The 17,431-nt window shown below is 58.4% G+C and overlaps 6 protein-coding genes across 6 annotated transcripts; 4 read left to right on the top strand and 2 right to left on the bottom strand.

Annotated features, from left to right (window-relative positions):
* Positions 1–64: 64 nt before the first annotated feature.
* Positions 65–1,656, top strand: B0H18DRAFT_969794 (uncharacterized protein). Its single transcript, XM_048043631.1, has 6 exons — positions 65–235; positions 365–627; positions 648–735; positions 791–1,278; positions 1,337–1,424; positions 1,445–1,656. Exons 2-6 carry the CDS (start codon positions 407–409, stop codon positions 1,586–1,588), a joined length of 1,029 nt encoding a protein of 342 aa, XP_047900345.1. The 5' UTR covers positions 65–235; positions 365–406; the 3' UTR covers positions 1,589–1,656.
* Positions 1,648–2,217, top strand: B0H18DRAFT_969793 (uncharacterized protein). Its single transcript, XM_048043630.1, has one exon. It carries the CDS (start codon positions 1,838–1,840, stop codon positions 2,015–2,017), a length of 180 nt encoding a protein of 59 aa, XP_047900344.1. The 5' UTR covers positions 1,648–1,837; the 3' UTR covers positions 2,018–2,217.
* B0H18DRAFT_1091510 (uncharacterized protein) lies at positions 2,201–5,215 on the bottom strand (the record flags this gene model as incomplete). The annotated part of the gene is made up of 9 exons (XM_048032297.1): positions 2,201–2,633; positions 2,697–2,994; positions 3,095–3,190; positions 3,261–3,343; positions 3,395–3,446; positions 3,472–4,027; positions 4,081–4,280; positions 4,333–4,647; positions 5,138–5,215. The coding sequence occupies 9 exons, from the start codon at positions 5,213–5,215 to the stop codon at positions 2,509–2,511; spliced, it is 1,803 nt and encodes a 600-aa protein (XP_047900343.1). The 3' UTR covers positions 2,201–2,508.
* B0H18DRAFT_1113112 (uncharacterized protein) lies at positions 5,214–7,791 on the top strand (the record flags this gene model as incomplete). Its single annotated transcript, XM_048032900.1, has 11 exons — positions 5,214–5,455; positions 5,516–5,621; positions 5,675–5,725; positions 5,776–5,864; positions 5,919–6,003; positions 6,068–6,085; positions 6,142–6,193; positions 6,294–6,530; positions 6,585–7,264; positions 7,323–7,504; positions 7,569–7,791. The coding sequence occupies 11 exons, from the start codon at positions 5,214–5,216 to the stop codon at positions 7,789–7,791; spliced, it is 1,965 nt and encodes a 654-aa protein (XP_047900342.1).
* Positions 7,792–9,591: 1,800 nt separating this feature from the next.
* On the top strand, positions 9,592–11,668 carry B0H18DRAFT_925591 (DUF1212-domain-containing protein). Its single transcript, XM_048041622.1, has 7 exons — positions 9,592–9,834; positions 9,898–10,402; positions 10,457–10,581; positions 10,635–10,720; positions 10,767–10,968; positions 11,028–11,350; positions 11,416–11,668. Coding segments are annotated over exons 1-7 (1,431 nt in total). The 5' UTR covers positions 9,592–9,833; the 3' UTR covers positions 11,605–11,668.
* Positions 11,669–11,763: 95 nt separating this feature from the next.
* Positions 11,764–16,197, bottom strand: B0H18DRAFT_1081495 (P-loop containing nucleoside triphosphate hydrolase protein; the record flags this gene model as incomplete). Its single annotated transcript, XM_048031403.1, has 12 exons — positions 11,764–11,955; positions 12,013–12,049; positions 12,099–12,296; positions 12,348–12,374; positions 12,487–13,528; positions 13,555–13,613; positions 13,675–14,157; positions 14,187–14,542; positions 14,602–14,828; positions 14,885–15,236; positions 15,286–15,667; positions 15,707–16,197. The coding sequence occupies 12 exons, from the start codon at positions 16,195–16,197 to the stop codon at positions 11,764–11,766; spliced, it is 3,846 nt and encodes a 1,281-aa protein (XP_047900340.1).
* Between the last annotated feature and the right edge of the window lie 1,234 nt (positions 16,198–17,431).

Genomic DNA, 17,431 nt, shown 5'->3' with positions numbered 1-17,431 from the left:
GTGGGCGTTGCGGGGGAGAGGCTGACCTCGGCTGGCGCGCGGCTGTGGTGTCGAAGGAGGCGCCGAAAGAAGCGCCTATTTGGTCGGGATGTTTGGTTTCTGGTCTCGCAGCAACGACCCCGTCTCCTCCTCCCGACGAACATTGCGTTGAGCACTTCCGACGGCGTGTCTCGCCTTATCTCGCTCATTTCTCCCTCGCTCCTTCCTCCCACCTCCGTCCGCCTGCAAGTGCCATGTAAGCCCTTTTTCCTCCGCGTTCCCAGCTCTCCCAGCTTTCTTTCCCCCACATCCCCGGCTGGTCCCTGTCTATCCCCCCATCGTTCTCTTTCCTTGCTTGTAACGACACCGCTGACACCGTTTCCAGCCCGCCCACCAGTGAACACGTCAGCCGGTACGGATCCACGCCATGATGTTCATTACAAAATCCAAGAAGACTACAACCCTCACGCTCCTTTGCTTCGCTATCCTCGCCTTGGCCACTATCTCAGAGGCCAATGACTTCTCTCAACGTCGCGACCATGTCGACGTACGACGCATGATCAAGCAGCGCTCCCCGGACCTGGCTGGTGTTTTCGGCCTCGGTGACGACCCCCCGACGAAGACCAGCTCTATCGCAACTGCAAGCGCGTCCTCCACGCCGCAAGCAGTGCAGCTTCGGCGGCCACTTCTGCGTCATCCGCAACCTCCACCTCGGCGAGTGCTTCGAGCTCTGCCTCCTCGAGCGCTAGCTCTTCGGTATGTAGTTGTCAGCCGCATTAATCCCGACACTTACACAATGCCGCTCTGATAGGCATCGTCGAGCTCGTCGTCTTCAAGCGCATCGTCGTTGAGCGCCTCGTCGAGCTCTTCCAGCGCCTCGAGCACCAGCTCTGCTTCGAGCACCACTGACACTGCTTCGAAGACCAGTGCTACATCTGCAGCTCAGACCTCAGATGCGGCCACTGATGCTGCGTCTCAAACTGCCACCGATGATACCCAGGACGCCTCTGCCACTGGTTCCTCCCACCACGTCACCAGCACCGTCTTCCAGACGCCGACCGCTTCTGCGGCTGCCAACGCTACGTCTGCGTCCAGCACGTCCAAGGTCACGAAGACTACCCTCGTCGTAATCATCTCGGTCGCTGGCTCCATCGGTCTCATCGCCGTCGCCTGGACGCTCTTCCGCAAGTGGAAGCTCCGCCCGTCCAAGGAGTTCGACGACCGCATGGCCCCCATCGACTGGCAGCCGACTGTCGACAACGACGATGGGCTCCCGAGACACCGCCGCCTTTCAGTCGCGTCGCACGGTCCTTCCAATCTGGCTCCGGCCACGGCGACGGTACCATGGCTCCGACAGCGGCCACGGTCACGGAAACAACACCACGCCGCTTAACCCGATCCCGGACCACGACTTCACCGCCGGCCCGAACGCGCTTGCCCCGTCGGTGGCTACGCCAATCTTCAGCGTGGCCCGAGCCCGGGCCCGCAGATGGGTGAGCTCCAGCGTGGCCCGAGCATGGGGCGCGCGAACTACGACCCGTATGGAGTGCCGGTGTACCAGGGCGGCTACGACTACAACAGTGCTGCGGCCGGCCAGGTGCGGTACTGAGCCGCGTCAGGGCTGCTGCGGAGGGACCACGTTTCGGCGCAGGTAGAAGACCGTTGGTCCCGGTGTCGCCGTTGCTGGCGCTGTGTATGGATATGAACGCAGGAGAGCTATTCAAGATACCTTATTACTTTGTTGTTCCGGCCCTTGCCCGCCGAGGCTGCCCATCCTCCGCGCCCCTTCCGTGCTTGCTCTTACTCCCTGTTCCCTGACCCTCCCCGTGTCCGTATTTCCCCTACTTACCCGGTGAGAATGCACCCGTTGTTCGTGATTCTCCTTGACGCTGTGCGCTTCTGCTTCATCTTCTCGTGGACGTCGCTAGTCGTGTCTTCTCGCCCACACGAGTGCTGTGAGCCTCCGATATGCCACAGGTCAAATGTTCAGCGAATCGTGGCTGTGACAATGCTACCCTGTGGTTCTGGATGCGGTTGACCGGTCGGGTGTTTATATGAACTCTGCTTTGTTTCAACCCAAGTTATTTCGTTGTGCATTCCTCGTTCCTATCAGTACATTGTTTTTGTGTTTATTGTTCTTGTTCAAGTCCATACGTTGATGTCTTTTGCATGCTTGCTCGCTTATAGATGACATACGTTCTCGTCCTCATCTTGCAAGTACATTCGGTGCCAAGTATGCATTGATTGTCTATAATAGTACATGGAGTGTTGTACCCGAGTCCGGGCCAATGTGTCGCGTGAGTAACTGGCAGTACACTGGATGCGAGAACAGGCTCAGTCATCCGACGCTTCTGACTCCGAGTCGTCCTCCATCGTCAAGCTGCAAACCGACTGGAAGCACCGCTGACAGCTGGCGTCGGGTCTCCTAGCTCCTCTTCGTCTTCCGTTGCATCCTCCGCGGCAGACTCCTCGCGATCCGACTGTGCCGCGGCGTCATCATCGCTCTCCATGTCCACATCGTGATCAGGATCAGCGGAAGTAGGGATCCATATTCCGGCACCCTCGACGCCCCATGTGCTCCTCCACGACGTGCGGGTCCGTCCCCGGCGGCCAGAACGCCCAGCGGATCCGAGCCTCTGCGAGGGCGCGCAGGACTAACGACACGACACGGCATTCCTGAGCGCGATGTATCTCAGTCGACAACAGCAAACACTCACTGGCGTTCCCCGCGCGGCTGACGTCCGGCCGCCCCGCCTTCGCGGTCATCCAGCTCTTGCGGAGCGCGTACGCCGTCAGCACGTCCATCGCCGTCCACGCCCGCTCCTGCGCCTCGCCGTCAGCCTCCGTGCGCGGGCGCATCCCGGCGCGCCACGTCCGGCGGTCCTCGGGCAGCGGGGAGGCGAGCGTGGGCTGCGTGAGCTGGAAGACACGCTCGAGCGGGAGGAGCTGCGCGGCGTGGTACGTGCAGAGGGCCGCGGCGGAGACGCGCGAGATGGGCAGGATTGCGGAGAGGACCTGGTGAGAGCATGTTAGATGGCCGGGGCGCCCGGTCACTTTGTGTAGCGAAGGAGACGCGGTAGATGGAGGGAAGGAGGCGACGAGTAGTGCTGCCCACCTGAGTCTCCATGGGGACGAAGCTAGGCATGACCAGCCCAGGACAATCGACGAGGCGCACCTCGGGCGTCCAGAAGAGCGTCTGGAAATACTTCGTCTGTGGGCATAGAGATACCGGGTGAGCTGAGACGGAATGGGCCTATCCGGCCGCGGTCGTCGGGACGCACCTTGCCCGGCGTCCGAGACGCCTTCACCTTGTGTTGGCCGAAGAGCGCGTTTAACAGGGATGACTTCCCTACGTTTGGCTGGCCTGTGACTGGCTGTGGCTCGTGGGTCAGGCATGATAGATGGGAAGACGAACCTATGAGGCCAATTGTTAGGAACTCCGGTGCCACGGCATCTCCGCCTTGATTCTCCTCGCTGCCCTCGTCATCGAACGGTGGGCTTTCCCTGTTTCAATCTGTTGTGCTCTTCCTGTGGATGAGTGGCCGAGCGAGGCGCCGCCGTCCCGCCGACAACACTCCCTACGCGCTCGCCCTCTGCCTCGAGGACAGCCTTCCAGTCAACCTCGCGCCGCACGCGGGGCCTCCACCGCGCGAGCTTCTCCGCGTCGCTCCTCACGTCCTCGGGCGGCGTGAGGAGTTCCGCGTGCGCGTCCTTGAGCGTCTCGACGAGCGTATGGCGGAAGACGGAAGAGAGGCGCGATTCCGGTGCCCTCTTTCCCTGCGCGGGGGCAGGTTCGCCGTCCGAGACGGTGTACGACTCGACTTGGACGACGCGCGTGCCTGGGTACTGTTCGCGCAGATACGCGGCCCACGCATCGGCGCGTGCGGGGCCTACGATGTCGACCTTTGTGAGAACCAGCACAACGCGCCTGCGCGAAGCATAGGGGAGGCCAGCGAGGTAAGAAGATAGAGCAGGCGGGTAGTGCAGGAGGGGACAGCGAGCATCGAGGAGGATGAGGAGGATCTGGGAGATCTCGGTCACGCGCCAACTGGATGCGAGCTAAGTATGTAGGCTGCAGAGAGAGAAGGATGGTGGACGTACAGCTGCCGCCAGACCTCGAGGTTGCGCTCGAAGGACGTGGGTGCGCTGGGCATCTTGGCTGCGGGGGCGGGGTGGTCGGGATCCGGCTGGCTGATTGCAGTAGCCCGGTGATTGACAGCATCATCGGTCTGCGCAAGCCACTTTCTGAAGAGGCCTTCCTCGTTCGCCTCGACCTCCTTCTTCGACATGTCATACCGCCACTTGGCCGCTTCGGACAGGTCAAGGTCAAATTCGCTTCGCCGGCAATCCTACGGATCGCTCTGGCCAGATCGCGGCCTGGGGCGGGATCGGCCTAGTGAGCGCGAGGTCGGACGCAAGTGTGCGGGTATCGTTCAGGAAGTCGGCGGATAGTTTAACGAAGGATGATTGGAGGCGGCGGGACGCGTCCGCGGCAGGCTGAGATTCGGACGCGCTGCCCAGCCGTGTGGGGTTTTCTGAGGCGGCCGTGGCGGTCGAGCTTGGGCGGGGGCTCGGCCTCGCCGCGCTTGACTGCGCGCTTGAGCTGGAGCTGCTCCTTGCGCCTCTTCGCAGAGAACGGCTTCTTGTGGTGGGCCATGGGGGCGGTGGCTGGGAGGCGTCCGGTACGATCACAATCTGAGGCGGTGGGATCTCGATAGACGCCCAATTAAGCTTGAGCGGAGTGCCGGATAAGGCAAGACGTGCGCGGGGCTGCGATCCAACCGGGCTTCACACCCAGGAATGCGCTCCCCATCAGCTGGCAGTGTCCTCGTCGCTGGCGATGAGCATCATGATCCCCTTCTGCCCCTGCCAAACATGGCGACGCCTCTCTGGATGCCCCTCGACTTCCCCAGCGACGCGCCCGCGGATCGCCCCACGAACGCAGACCGGGTGCTGTATCTGGTCCCCCGCCTGCTCCCGCGCGCGACACGAGGACCGCTACTAGCAGCGCTGCCGCCTCGATGCAGGCGGCAGCGCGCTGCATGCATCTGAAGAGCCGAGGAGAAAGTGGACGCCAGAAATCAGGGTGTGCCACCACGGCCTGGCTGATCGAGCGCGAAGCGGCCGACCCGTGGAAGTCTCCCCCGATCCGTCGTACCTTATAGCATCTATCCCCCGACCCAGCCTGAGACGCCCTCCACTCTCTTCTGTCCCCCATCCCTCCCCGACCCGCCATGCTCGTCCGCCCTACGCCTTCGGTACTCAAACATCCCGCTGCCTCTCCCCCGTCCTCCGAACCCCGTCGGAGCGACAGCCCTTACCGAGAATCCTACCTACCACCCTCCGACTCGAACGAATCCAGGAGTCATCCTCCCCGCGAGGAACGCTTTCTCATCCAGTACGGCTCGAAACTGCATAGCTATAACCGCGACAAGGCCCCGTATCCGGCGAGCTATAACCGCGAAGATCTCGAGCTGTGAGTCCGTTTGTGCGTATGATCTCCGCGCGCATGCCACTCACACCTCCGCCTGCCCAGTGTCCTTCTCGATTACGAGCTGATCCGCACCGCCAAGCACGGCTCGGGTACGTTCACAGACTTCCCGGGAGGATACCCAAAACGATGTCTGGACCTTGGATGCGGGGTGCGTATGAGCGCAAGACGGCGCAAGAGCTCTAAACTGAGCCAAGGCGCTAGATGGGTGCCTGGACAATCGCCGCAGCGAGAGATTGGCCAGACTGCACGTTCGTACGTCAGTGGTATGGTCTCAAAAGGCCCACAACTGAGAGTGTGCGCAGGTGGGCTATGACCTGATGAACGTACAGATCCCAACATGGGTACTGGAAGATGACATAGCCAAACGCATCGAGTGGAAACACGGTAACTTGTGCGTAGCCCGTCTCGTGTATCCTTTTTTATCGCTTCTCACAACCAACTTCAGTCTCAGACAACGCCTGCCATTCGAGGACGAGGAATTCGACTTCGTGCACATCAATGGGCTCGCGTTCGCGGTCCCAGAGAACAAGGTCACTCCTCCCCCTCGTCGCGCCCGCGTCCATTGAACTCAATCTGCTCCTTCTATCACGCCAGTGGATGTCGCTCTACGAGGTAATTCAGCGCCCTTCTCACCGCGCCAACAATGATCACACACCTCTCGTTCCCAGGATATCCGACGTGTGTTGAGCACAGGTGGGACCATTGAGCAGATTGAGGAAGGTGCGCCCACACCCGGCTTCTGCGCACGCAATACTGGCAACTGACTAAGTGGCGCGCGTCCCCACACCATGCACGCTCGTTCTCATCGCCGCATGCTCAGACGCTATCTTCCCCGTGCTGCCCCGATGGTTCACGGAGCCGCTACACGCGCACATCCGTGGGCCAGGTGCGCACTTCCCTGGCCCCGGCGGCTCTCCGCGCTTTCCCCCGCCATTGCCGACGCTCGAGCGCTATGAGCGCGATGAAGAATCCCAAGAAGAACCGCACGAGCACGCGTTCCTCGAGAGCCTCTTCCAAGACGTGTTTGAAAATCGGTTCATCAACCGTGTTCCGAGCTGTGAGTCTCCGTGGGCGGTTCTATGTAATGTGCTGCAGCTGACTTGCGCGGAAGCATGTCTGCCTAATTACTTCTCCGCGATCTTCGGACAGGTCATTTCCCCGCCAGTCCTCCAGTTCCCGATGCCCCCGCTTGCACCCCTTGCGCCTCTCCCCGCCGGGCTGGAAGGACTTCAGCTACATCTTTCGGTCACCTCATCTGCGTCGGAGCCTACGCGTGAGCGAGAGCCACCACGAGGGAGTTATGATTCTCTCCCATCCACGGCAAATAGCGCAACAGATGCATTGCAGTCCCTGCCGACCACGAGCACGCCGACGCTGGATTCCGTCGTGAGCACGGAGCCAACGACACATAGCGCACGCTCGTCGATGAGCGACCTTCCTCTTATCCAGCCAGACCAGTCTGCAGACTCGACAGATAGTCTACACCATAATCCCACTCCGCATACTAGCCCTCCGAACACCAGTCCACCGTCACACTCGAATGCAAATGCAGTAGCAGCCCAGGGCTCACATGCGACTGCGCCCTTGAGCCCGAGCCCGAGCATGAAGTCGACGCGTAGCACACGCGGAAGCAGCAGCTCGCGGCCCTCGCTCAACTCGCAACGCGACTCGCGCACCGGCGGGCCGCACCGCGACTCGTACTCCATCTCGCACACGTCCGGGTCGAGCGCGACGGACCGGCCGAGCGTGCCCGCGGGCGACCTGCGCACGGACGGCGCGTCGCTCGGGGACGTGCAGCTCCTCCCGATGGAGACGATCCTGCGCTGCCGGAGCACAGCTGAACATGCAGCTCTTCCGCGCGCTCGGGTTCGTGCTCAGCGTGAAGGAGGCGATGTGGGAGGAGCTGCAGGCGCGCGTGGAGAAGCCGGAGGAGGCGCGGCGGCTAAGGAAGGAGTGCGGCTGGGAGGAGGCGGACTTCGCGCAGGCCGCGTTGCGCGAGAAGTTTGAGGGGTGGGTGGAGAGGTATCGGAGGTGCGTCGGTTGCCTTGCAGTCGGGGTTCCGCGGGGTTTCTTGGCTGACATCGGTCGTCCGTAGCGATGTCCGTGCGCGAGTGTCGCTCTGGTACAGTATGGTCCTGAACGGGTGGCAGTACCCCCGCCGGGACCCCGTCACACGGGCGGAGACGCTCGAGGAGGAGCGGCTCCGGCAGGATATCCTGGACGCGCGGAGACACGCGAAGGAGGAGGATCTGATGGGGTTCAGCCGGTCGATCAGAGTCATGGTAGGGACGAAGGTGCGGATAGACAGCGTGTCATAGGACGCGCTGGGACCCTGGGTGGTGGCTCATGATACCCCTTGTGTCTTTGTGGAAGGACTGCTTCAGAGACGCTTTGTAGCCTAGTGTGTGGTTGTCACGAGTATGATGATGGGTGTATTTGCCCGTGTTGGGGCGCCGTTTTACTGTAGGGTAAGTCGACTGCTGTTGAGACGCGGGTACCTTGTATGTCAGGGTATCATGCCTTTCTATACGCTCTACTGCTCTTTGGGATCGATAATGCTTTGATAACACTCACACAGGTGATCCCCCTAGTCTCCGTTGCTGACCAAAAAGAGATACTCTCATCGTCCCTCCTCAAGGCCTCCAGTCGTCTACTTCGCACTTATCGATCACGGCGGGACGCGCGCGGTGGGCGCAACACGATCACGTGGATTCGCGCTCAGTCCTCTGTACGCGACACGCATCTTCTCTCAGTGTTTATGTTGGTAGGCTTCTGTGCGCATCGTTGGTGTGTTGTCACATCCACACCACTTGGTATTTTCCTGCGCCTCTCACAACGTACTCATTCACGCAGCCGTATCGATGCTGACAGGGTGGACCTCTGATCTATCCGAATCTCAACCGGCAGCCTCGACTGCAAGGCTGAGGATAACATGTCAGCCCCCTCCCTCGCCCCACTCCCTACGCACTTAGAACTCGGTCGGCTGCTCTCTCCCTTTCTTTGCTTCCTCTCAGAGTGCTGTGCCCTCTATCATACCGAAAGCTGGCCTTTCCACTTTGTCTTCGACACATCCTTAGCACCGTACGCCTTCGACGTCGCTGCCGCTTGTTCCTGTATTTCTCGCCATGCCATCCACCCGCTCATCTTCACTTGGCAGTAGTACTGCGAGGTCTCGAAACGCCAACACCCCTGATGTCTGGGCCTCTACTGGTACCGGGAGTCGAAGAAACAGCTTCGATCAGCCCTACGAGTCCAGGCATCTCGACGCTCGCCCTCTTCCGAACACATCCCTTAGAAACCCCACTATCGACCGGTCCAGCGCTAGTGGTTCTATCCACGCGGAAAGGGGACTCGACAATGTGCAAGGAGCTCATGACTTCTCCGGCCCAGAGGTACCGTCGCCTCCAAGTGTCTACACCGTAGACTCCCGAGCTAGCAGTGGGTTCGGGATGGATGAGAGCAGCCAGTACGATGAGTTCTCCCCTCCAGACCACCGACCGTTCTCCGAACTAGGACGAAGCCGGTCTAGCCTCATCGTGGCGGATATCGAGACAGTGTCTCCACTCAGCATAGAGACGAACAGGTCTGCGGACGATGCGTTCATCATCCCCACTTCGGAATCCAAGGTTTCCGCACCGCTGAGCGGACCACCCAAGCCGCCTGATACCGGCGTACACGGGACGGACTCACCTACCGGTAGCGGGACGAGGAGGGGTTTCGGCAGGCGCTACGACGAGGCTCCTACGCCAGGTGGCTACCTGCAGGGACGGCGATCGTCTTGCGTCCAGCCCGGCGAAGAAGGCCCTTGGGCCGTTCACACTGCCACGATGCTAAGGAGCAGATGAAGATTCTGCACATCAATATTCGCCAGGATCTCAATCATCCCCTGGACTTTTCGACGGGTACGAGATTGGACGGTCCACCGATGATGCAGATTACTTCTCGTTCAAGGAAGCGGAATATCCGGGCGGCCGGGATACTGGCAATATCCATGAAGAAGTGTCGCCTAAGTCTACACCTCTCGACAGCTTTACCACGACGTATGCGCAGCAAGGGAGGAAGCGCGTAGACCGCCGAATGGGTACGGAGGTTCAATGCGCAAGAAGGAGGCACTTCGACTTCTGTGCCCGCAACTCTCTGAACACATCGTCGGCCACGCTTGTCGCCCCTTCGAACGAGGTGAGTCCAATGATGGCGAAAGGAAAGACTCGCGGGTGTTCTGGCCTTTCGGCAGGAAGCAGAGTAAGGACGTGGTCAAGGAGAGCCCGCCAGGGCGGTCCAAGCATGCATACCGAGAGAAAGTTCAGATGATGAAGAACGCCGAAGAAATCCTCGTCCGAGCTGCAAGCGGAACACCACGAGTAAGTCCGCAGTGCCTCTGGTCACTCTACTATTTTGACATATCCCATTGCCTCGTTTTGCAGTGAGTATCAAACGGGAGAAGTTCGTCATGAAGCTTGCCAAGGCGCTTCTGGCCTTCGGTGCTCCCTCACACCGGATCGAATCGCAGCTACAGTCCGCCTCGCACGTCCTCCGCCTCAATGCGCGCTTCGTTCACTTCCCGAACATGATCATGACGACGTTCCAGAGTCAGTCTGGAAATACGAACGAGATCCACTTCATCCGCGCAAGTGGACGGGTCGCGCTCACGTCGTTGCACAGGGTTCACACAGTGTACCGAGACGTCCTCCATGACAGGATCAGCACTGACGAGGGCATATCAAGACTGGATGAGATTCTCCATGCGAAGCCCCTTTATTCGATATACCTCCGGTGTCTGCTGGCGTTCATATGCGCGTCGATTATCTGCGTAGTTGCGTTTGGTGGGTCCCTCCTGGACATGTTCCTCGCCGGTGCGGCTGCATCAATACTGCAAATACTCGGCTTGCGGGCAGCGTCGAAGAGCTCTGTATACGCTAACGTCTACGAGTGAGTGGTCGAATATTTAATGGGACGATGCGCTGTCTAATGCCAACCTCGTAGGATCTCCGTTTCCATCATCGTATCTTTTGTCGCTCGTGGCCTCGGAACCGTTCCCAATCAGGTCTTCTGTTTTAGCGCTATTTCCTCAGGAGGCGTCGTTCTTGTGCTTCCGGGATTCACAGTGTGTGAGTAATGCACCTATTTCTCCTGAACGACTCCTTATGCTGTTATTCGTCAGTGGTTTCTGCGCTGGAACTTACAGCGCAGAACATCATGTGCGGGTCCGTCAGAATGGTCTACGCGGTCATCTATACGCTATTTTTGGTGTGTCCATAGATTCTAGGTCATACGACATACTCACCTGTGTCAGGGATTTGGTTTGACGATCGGGTCCGAGCTCTTCCTAGTCATCGTCCCCGAAGCTCGGAAAATGCAGGACATCACTACGCTACTCGAAAGTCATGCCTATCATGGCTACTTGCTGAACAACAACGCATCCATACCGGTAGAGCAGACGGCTGGCATGTGGTCGTTCACGGATATTAGTCAGGCGCAGAGTCGCGTCATCAAAGGTCAGTAGTTTCCGAACCTAGGTGTCCAGTCAGAAGGTCTTTATCATACACCTGCTCAGGATGTTACCGTGATCCGACTTGGCCGTGGTGGAGGCAGCCGTTCCCTTGGTGGACCGCATTCTTTCTGGTGCCGATCTACTCGTTCTGCTCGTCACTGGCGAATCTTCAGTCTATCAAGAGTGCGCAAATGGCGGCCATGGTCTTTTTCTCGTGTGCTGCGTATGCCGCCAACAGAGGTGCCAACCTCGTTTTCTCGGATCGGCCGGAGATGGTCTCTGCTGTTGGTTCAGTCGTGATTGGCGTTTGCGGGAACATTTGGTCCCGACTCGGCGGAGGCACGGCTTTCACAGTCATGGTGACCGGCGTCTTGTTCTTGGTCCCGGTGCGTACGCCATCTACTCCTACTCCGTCTATCGGCATATTGACAAACGAGTGACATGATTGTAGTCAGCGCTCGGAAACAATGGTGGGCTCATCGGTAGCTACAACTCGTCCTCACAGGAGTACAGCAACAGCTTCGACTTGGGTGTACGCATGATCGAAGTCGGAATTGGTGTGACACTAGGCCTCTTCCTTGCTGCCATGCTCGTCTATTCCTGGGGCGGCAGGAAGTCTGGTGGTCATTTTGGCTTCTAGTAGAGCTACGCTGCGTCTAGGGCTAAGCGGGTACTTCGAGAGCAATGGAACAGTGACAATCGATTTCAAAGCGCGACAGCCATTACATCCTGAGAAGCTAAGGTACAAGATGCTCATAGAGCTGAATCGTCTAGCAGAATATCATAATGAATATGTTACTTAACTCCCGAACAGCTGGTTCAATTCTTCCATACGACGTTGGAGCATCTCCGCCTTGCTGAAGCTCGAACCTCCTAAAGTCATGTTTGCAAGTTCGGTCTTCTTCCTCTGCACCTCCAGCAGTCGATCCTCAATTGAGTTCTCGATGATGTATTTGACCGTAAGGACAGGACGCGTCTGACCAAGGCGATGCTACGGGCAAAGGTCGTTAGAACTGAACGCACGACGAGCAAATGAGATGGAGCATACAATACGATCCACGGCTTGATTCTCCACAGCAGGATTCCTGATTGTCAAGTTCAGCGAGAGCGTCCGACATAGAAGAACGAGCATACCAATACGGATCCATCAAGTATACACGCTGAGCGGCAGTGAGGTTGAGACCCACTCCGCCAGCCTTCAGACTGACAAGCAAAACTTCACAGCTAGGGTCGTGCTTCAAGGAATCCATGGCTCGCGTTCGTTCATCACGCTTCATCGTTCCATCCAACCGACTGTAACGGATGCCCGTGACTTCCAATGCGTCCTCAACCCTGACATAATGTCAAAACTCTCCGCTCAATAGATGCAACGACCAGACTCACTTATCGAGCATTGTTGTCCATTGCGAGCTACGTCGACCATCAGTCGAGGGATCGATAATGAAAAAGGAGGTACTCACAACACCACCGTCTTGACCACACCGTTCTCGATGGCGTTGCCGTCGCCGTCGATCATTTGTACTTCAATCGACGATGGTCATAATTCGCCGAGTACGGATTTGCTCGCGAAATCTCCATCAAGTCGGACAGCAGCGCCTTCACCTTTGTGGATGGATGGAAGTTCTCCATCAGAATACCCTTCTGCCTCTTCTCCTTCTTGACTGCCTTCTTCTTCGTAAGTGCGTCCGGTAGCGCGCCTTCGGGATTGACCTCGACGACGTCGAAGAAGTTGAGCCCGGTCTGACACACAGAACAACAACGCCCAGCGTCTTGCGGTACATTAGGCCACCCAGGAGCGACAGAATTGCGGAAGCAGCCGAGGCAGAACAGATGCTGGCAGCGGGTGAGGATAGGATGCGGCGCAGACGGGCTATTCTGACGCGTCGAGGCTCGGGAGGACGATGCCTTGGGCTTCCTTCCGCGCTTTCCTGAGCCCGCAACACCTTCCGCCTCGCCAAGACCACCGTCAAGGCTATATTGCGAGCTGGCAAGTTCGCCCCCGCATTCCACGCACTGCGTGACGCCCGCTTCCTTGAGAAGAGCGAATATCGTGGTGGCTCGCTGTAGGTTCAAACCCTCTCGAGCAACCGTGGCTATGATGTCGTCGTACGACACCGCCTGACCTTGCGCATCACCGAGGAGGCCAAGACCCTTGTTCTGTACGAGCTCGAAATGGTCACAGATCTGGCGGAGACGAAGGATCTTCTGCAAGATGCCGACGTAGTTCTTCATCACTTCGTTTTTGTTCGAGAGCTCGTTGAACTCAGCCTTGGACTCGGTGAAGAACTGGTCGTATATCGCTTGCTCCTCAGGGTCGAACTTGAGATACCGCAGTTCATCCTTCCTGGGAGGTAGCGAGAGGATCTTGCGACCGTCCTCCGCCGTCGACTCTTTGGTTCGACGGAGGGTAATACACTTCATGATCGTTTGTAGACGAGCAACACCGAGGGGCTGTCCGTACTTGACAGGCGTGCCGATGAACTCCGTCCAGATGCCCTTGTCATCGAGCGGGTCTAAGCGGAGGAACTTGACAAGCGCAAACACGTCATCCAGCTTATTCTGAACTGGTGTGCCGTCAAGCACAGTCGACGATCGGCGACGAGATCGCAAGAAGCGCGGCAGGCGACGGTACTCGTCTCCTTGATCGAGCTAGCCGTTCGCGGGTCAATAAACGCCGATGCCGTTGAGGAGATAAACGAAGAACACTCACTGCGCCTCGTCGAGGACGACTCTAAACCAGTCCACGCTCTGCAAGGGACTCGTCGCCTCCACGCCGTTGACGCCGCATTTCTTTCTCTTTTTGCCAGCCTTCTTCGGCTTCGAGAGCTTGATGAATTGATTTCCCCTTTCGTCGACCTCAAGACGCTCGCCATCCGAGCTATTGTCATCCTCGTCATCATCATCCCCCGCGGAAGCAATACTCTTTGACTGCTTCGAAAACTCCGAAGCTAGAGTCGAGTACGTGGTAATTACGGCGTCGAAGTCCGCAAGGAAAGTGGGATCGGGGCGTCGTGCATTGCCGTGGTAGACATAGACGCGGAGTGGCGTTCCTTCGCGGACGCGCCCAGGGGGCACTTGCGCTTCCGATTTCACCGGAATCGACGATGAGCTGGAAGGAAAGGTGTACATTCCAGGGCCGTTGATGAAGGCACTGCCGCAGGGCGTAGAAGTCCCACTGGGAGCACCACTTGCACTGCCGCCGCCACCGCCCACGACCTGGACTTCGCCCGCCAATGCTCTCGAAACTGGTCCTCCCAGTTGACGACTGTCGAGAGCGGACAGACGATCAACGTGGCCCGCGTTCGGACTTTGATGCGACACGCCCTCGTGTACCCGGCCTGCTCGCGATCCTGGTCCCGGGAAGACTTCGCTTTGCCCTTGGAAGTTGAACAGCTGCCTTGTCCGTGCTGCGTCGGCATACCCCACACACTTCCGGCAAAATGATCGGCAGATAGTGGAGGCCCCGGAGGCTCGGGGGGTGCACTCGGCCGCACAACGGGCGTAGCGGCATGTTGACGTGCCGAAGATAACGTTACAGCGATGAGGGAGACGCATGTAATGGTCTTTCCCAAACCCATCTACGTTTCACCGACGAAACAATCAGCACAGGAGCATACAGACAGCGTTTGATACGCACGTCATCTGCAAGTATCGAGCTCTTAGCTTCCTGAGGTTCCTGATGAATCTCCCGCTGCGTAATGAGATGCAGCCACGAGCGTTGACCAGTAATCGGATTCCTCCGCTCCTGCCACAGCGACGAATAGTTGCCCGACGGCCCTGAGCCGGGGCGCTCCCGTTCTCTTTCCAAGAGGAACGTCAGCGCCTTCTTCTGGTGAGGATAAAGCGTCGTCGCTATCTCAGGTGCTATGGACCAAGTCAGCCAAGGATCCCATGAAAAAATATAGGGCGCGTTCACTCACGAGGATCGGTCTCCTGCAGCTCCTCACCGTCTTGTAAGCTCTTGAACAACTCGTCCACCTGGCTCCGCTGAATTTCCACGCTCTTGCCGGGTACTCCGGGAGCGGCCCATCGACCCATATTGCTGCCTCCTGGCCCGGAGTAGCCCATGCGGCCATTATGGTGGTTGTTTCGACTGTGTCCTCCGGCCGGAGGATTATGTGGGTTGTAGTAATAGGAGTTCATTACGCGGTGGATGTCTCCGGGCAGCGTCGGGTGATCCAGTAGGAACCCGGATTGCTGTAGGTAGTTCGCGACGACGGGTATGTTGCCCTTGGGCGTGTAAACTAACAGTTGCAAAGGCAATATGGGGAGCTTGCAGGCCCCATTAGACAAGACAATGATGCGATACTGGAGGACTTACATTCGGCATGCCACGCCGCACTTTAGCATCTAATCGGATGAGACCCTTCCCCAACATGGGGCCCAAGAAAGTGGCGGCCTTCTGCTCTACGAAGGCGAAGCTCTCGCCCTGCAGAACCTCGCCCGCGGGGGACTTGCCATTAGGCGTCTTGATATGTATTGTCTCCGACCCTGCCGCCTTGTGCGGCGTATGTTCGTAAGTCAACCGTACCGGCGCCCACTCGGTGTCCGCATGCTCTTGGGTGGAGAGATATGGTATCGGGTACAGGACGAGCGCTGTGACAGTCAGCTGTCCGATACATACGGGTGTCTTGGGAGGTAAATCGGGCGGCAGGTTGCCCTGCTGGGGTTGTAGGGGACGAGATGGCGGAGGGGAAGGAGAACTCGTCAAATCAATCACCTGTCGGAATGAGCTATTTGACCGCTCAAGTCCGTGGCGCGAAGGAGATGGGGCAAGCATAGGAGGCCGCTGCATGGATTCAGACTTGGTGCGGTCAGGGAAAAACGCAGAGGAAGTGGACGGGCCGGTGAATGGTGGCGGACGAATAGAAGATGGTATAGGAGGCTGTGGCCCTTGGAAAGGCGAATGGTGCTGCCACTGAGATAGGTGCGAGGATATGTTTGGCTGCCCTACGGGAGGAAGGATTGCAGACGCGGACATTACAGGTGTAAGGCCAGAGGACTGCGATTGAGAGCGCGCGCGCTCCTCCAAGATAGATTCACAAGAGGCATTGAAGCTGCGCGTGCTTGTACACGGTCGTTTGAGAAGCCTGTCCTGAGGCTGGTATGGGTCACGGTCGTCGTCGTCGAGCGTCAGGTCAATGGGATTCGACCGAGAGTAGGACTGCATGGACGGCAGAGCCGAGTGAGATGTCTCATGTGAGGCTGTGCTGGTAGAGCCCGGAGACGGCATTGTGTTCCCGCTGAGTCGCAGGTGGCGGCAGAGGTCGTCAAGGAAGCGGTTAAGAGAGAAGCCCGTCTGCGACGACGAGGACGGACCCGTTCAAGTCAAGTACAGAGGACAAGTTGAGCTCGACGAGCGAGCGCCTGAGCTTTGGCCACACGTGACTCAGCAGCCCGGACAACGGGGAGAAAAGTCTCACCTCTCCCTTTTTGTGTCTCCTGCGGCTCCGACAGGTCTCCTTCTCTTTTGGCTCTGTGACTCCTGCTGTGTGCTCGACGGGCGATGCGGTGGTCTGCTGTGGCAGGGTGCGCAGGCGTGGAGGGTAGGGCCCCGCTAGTTGGAGGAGTAGGGTGGAAGCGGGAGGACCCGCATCCTCGCCACCGCGACTCTAATTGTCGCAACGACGCCCATTAGTCATTGCACCGAGATCCGCGGTTGACACAGGTCGAGGACCTCATAATCCGGCCAAAGGGCTTCGGCCAAACCACTTCCCTATCGGTATGCCGGTGCATTTGTCAGACTCCCGTCTCATCTGTCATCCCGCTCTCCTGTCCCCGCGAACTCACGCAGCTATCCACACTCCTCGCTTGCCCGGTGCGTGCGACGTTGTTGCAGTGCCAACGGCATGTGACCCAGGACGATTGAGCCTTGCTAATAGCTCAGAGTTTGGTGTGTACAGCCCGTCTCAACATTTCTGGCAGCAGGGCTCAGATTGACGCGTGGTCAATTTTCAACTCCCGTAGCTGGGCGATTGTGCAGAGGCGTACAATCTCCTCTCTCACGTCCAGACACCGTCCGACTTTGTCGTCCCCTTCCCCAGGTCCTGTCATGAAATGCATGCTGAGAAACACTTCCCAGTGCATTGTGCTATGTAGGTATCCCATGCTAGCGAGGTGCAAGATGAAAATCAATATAGACCGCATGCACTTTGCGTTTTGGTCGAGGCCAGTCCACGGTCCAAGTTAACGCCGAATGTCTTCGCAATAAAGACGCTCCTACGTTCATCAACTGTAGGGCGATGCACGATGAGTCGAGGTGAGACTAGTGTGATTCAATAACCCCCATTCCATCACGTCTGACCACTGCAGTCGACAAGGTTGAACACGACCTCTCCGCCAGCCTGCCCATGTGCGCCCACTATGTCTTCTTCCTTTCCATCCCCGCTTCGTCGAATGTTTTGAAACCTGTTCGCAGCGGTTCGCCATGCTTCCGTGGCTTCCTCGGAGTAGGTCTGATTGGCAAA

Source organism: Fomitopsis serialis (assembly GCF_022376445.1).
Source record: "Fomitopsis serialis strain Sig1Antser10 chromosome Unknown B0H18scaffold_2, whole genome shotgun sequence".
Lineage (NCBI taxonomy): Eukaryota > Fungi > Basidiomycota > Agaricomycetes > Polyporales > Fomitopsidaceae > Fomitopsis > Fomitopsis serialis.
The sequence above is the reverse complement of the archived record's forward strand: the minus strand, read 5'-3'. Positions and strand labels throughout refer to the sequence as shown.

What these genes read in the sequence shown, in the direction of transcription:
- B0H18DRAFT_969794 (XM_048043631.1), top strand. Translation starts at nt 407, where the DNA reads ATGATGTTCATTACAAAATCCAAGAAGACTACAACCCTCACGCTCCTT. An exon ending in CCTCGAGCGCTAGCTCTTCG is followed by an intron (nt 736 to 790) that starts GTATGTAGTTGT and finishes CCGCTCTGATAG; the next exon opens with GCATCGTCGAGCTCGTCGTC. An exon ending in CACCGCCGCCTTTCAGTCGC is followed by an intron (nt 1,279 to 1,336) that starts GTCGCACGGTCC and finishes TGGCTCCGACAG; the next exon opens with CGGCCACGGTCACGGAAACA.
- B0H18DRAFT_969793 (XM_048043630.1), top strand. Translation starts at nt 1,838, where the DNA reads ATGCACCCGTTGTTCGTGATTCTCCTTGACGCTGTGCGCTTCTGCTTC.
- B0H18DRAFT_925591 (XM_048041622.1), top strand. An exon ending in GTATACGCTAACGTCTACGA is followed by an intron (nt 10,403 to 10,456) that starts GTGAGTGGTCGA and finishes CCAACCTCGTAG; the next exon opens with GATCTCCGTTTCCATCATCG. An exon ending in GCTTCCGGGATTCACAGTGT is followed by an intron (nt 10,582 to 10,634) that starts GTGAGTAATGCA and finishes GTTATTCGTCAG; the next exon opens with TGGTTTCTGCGCTGGAACTT.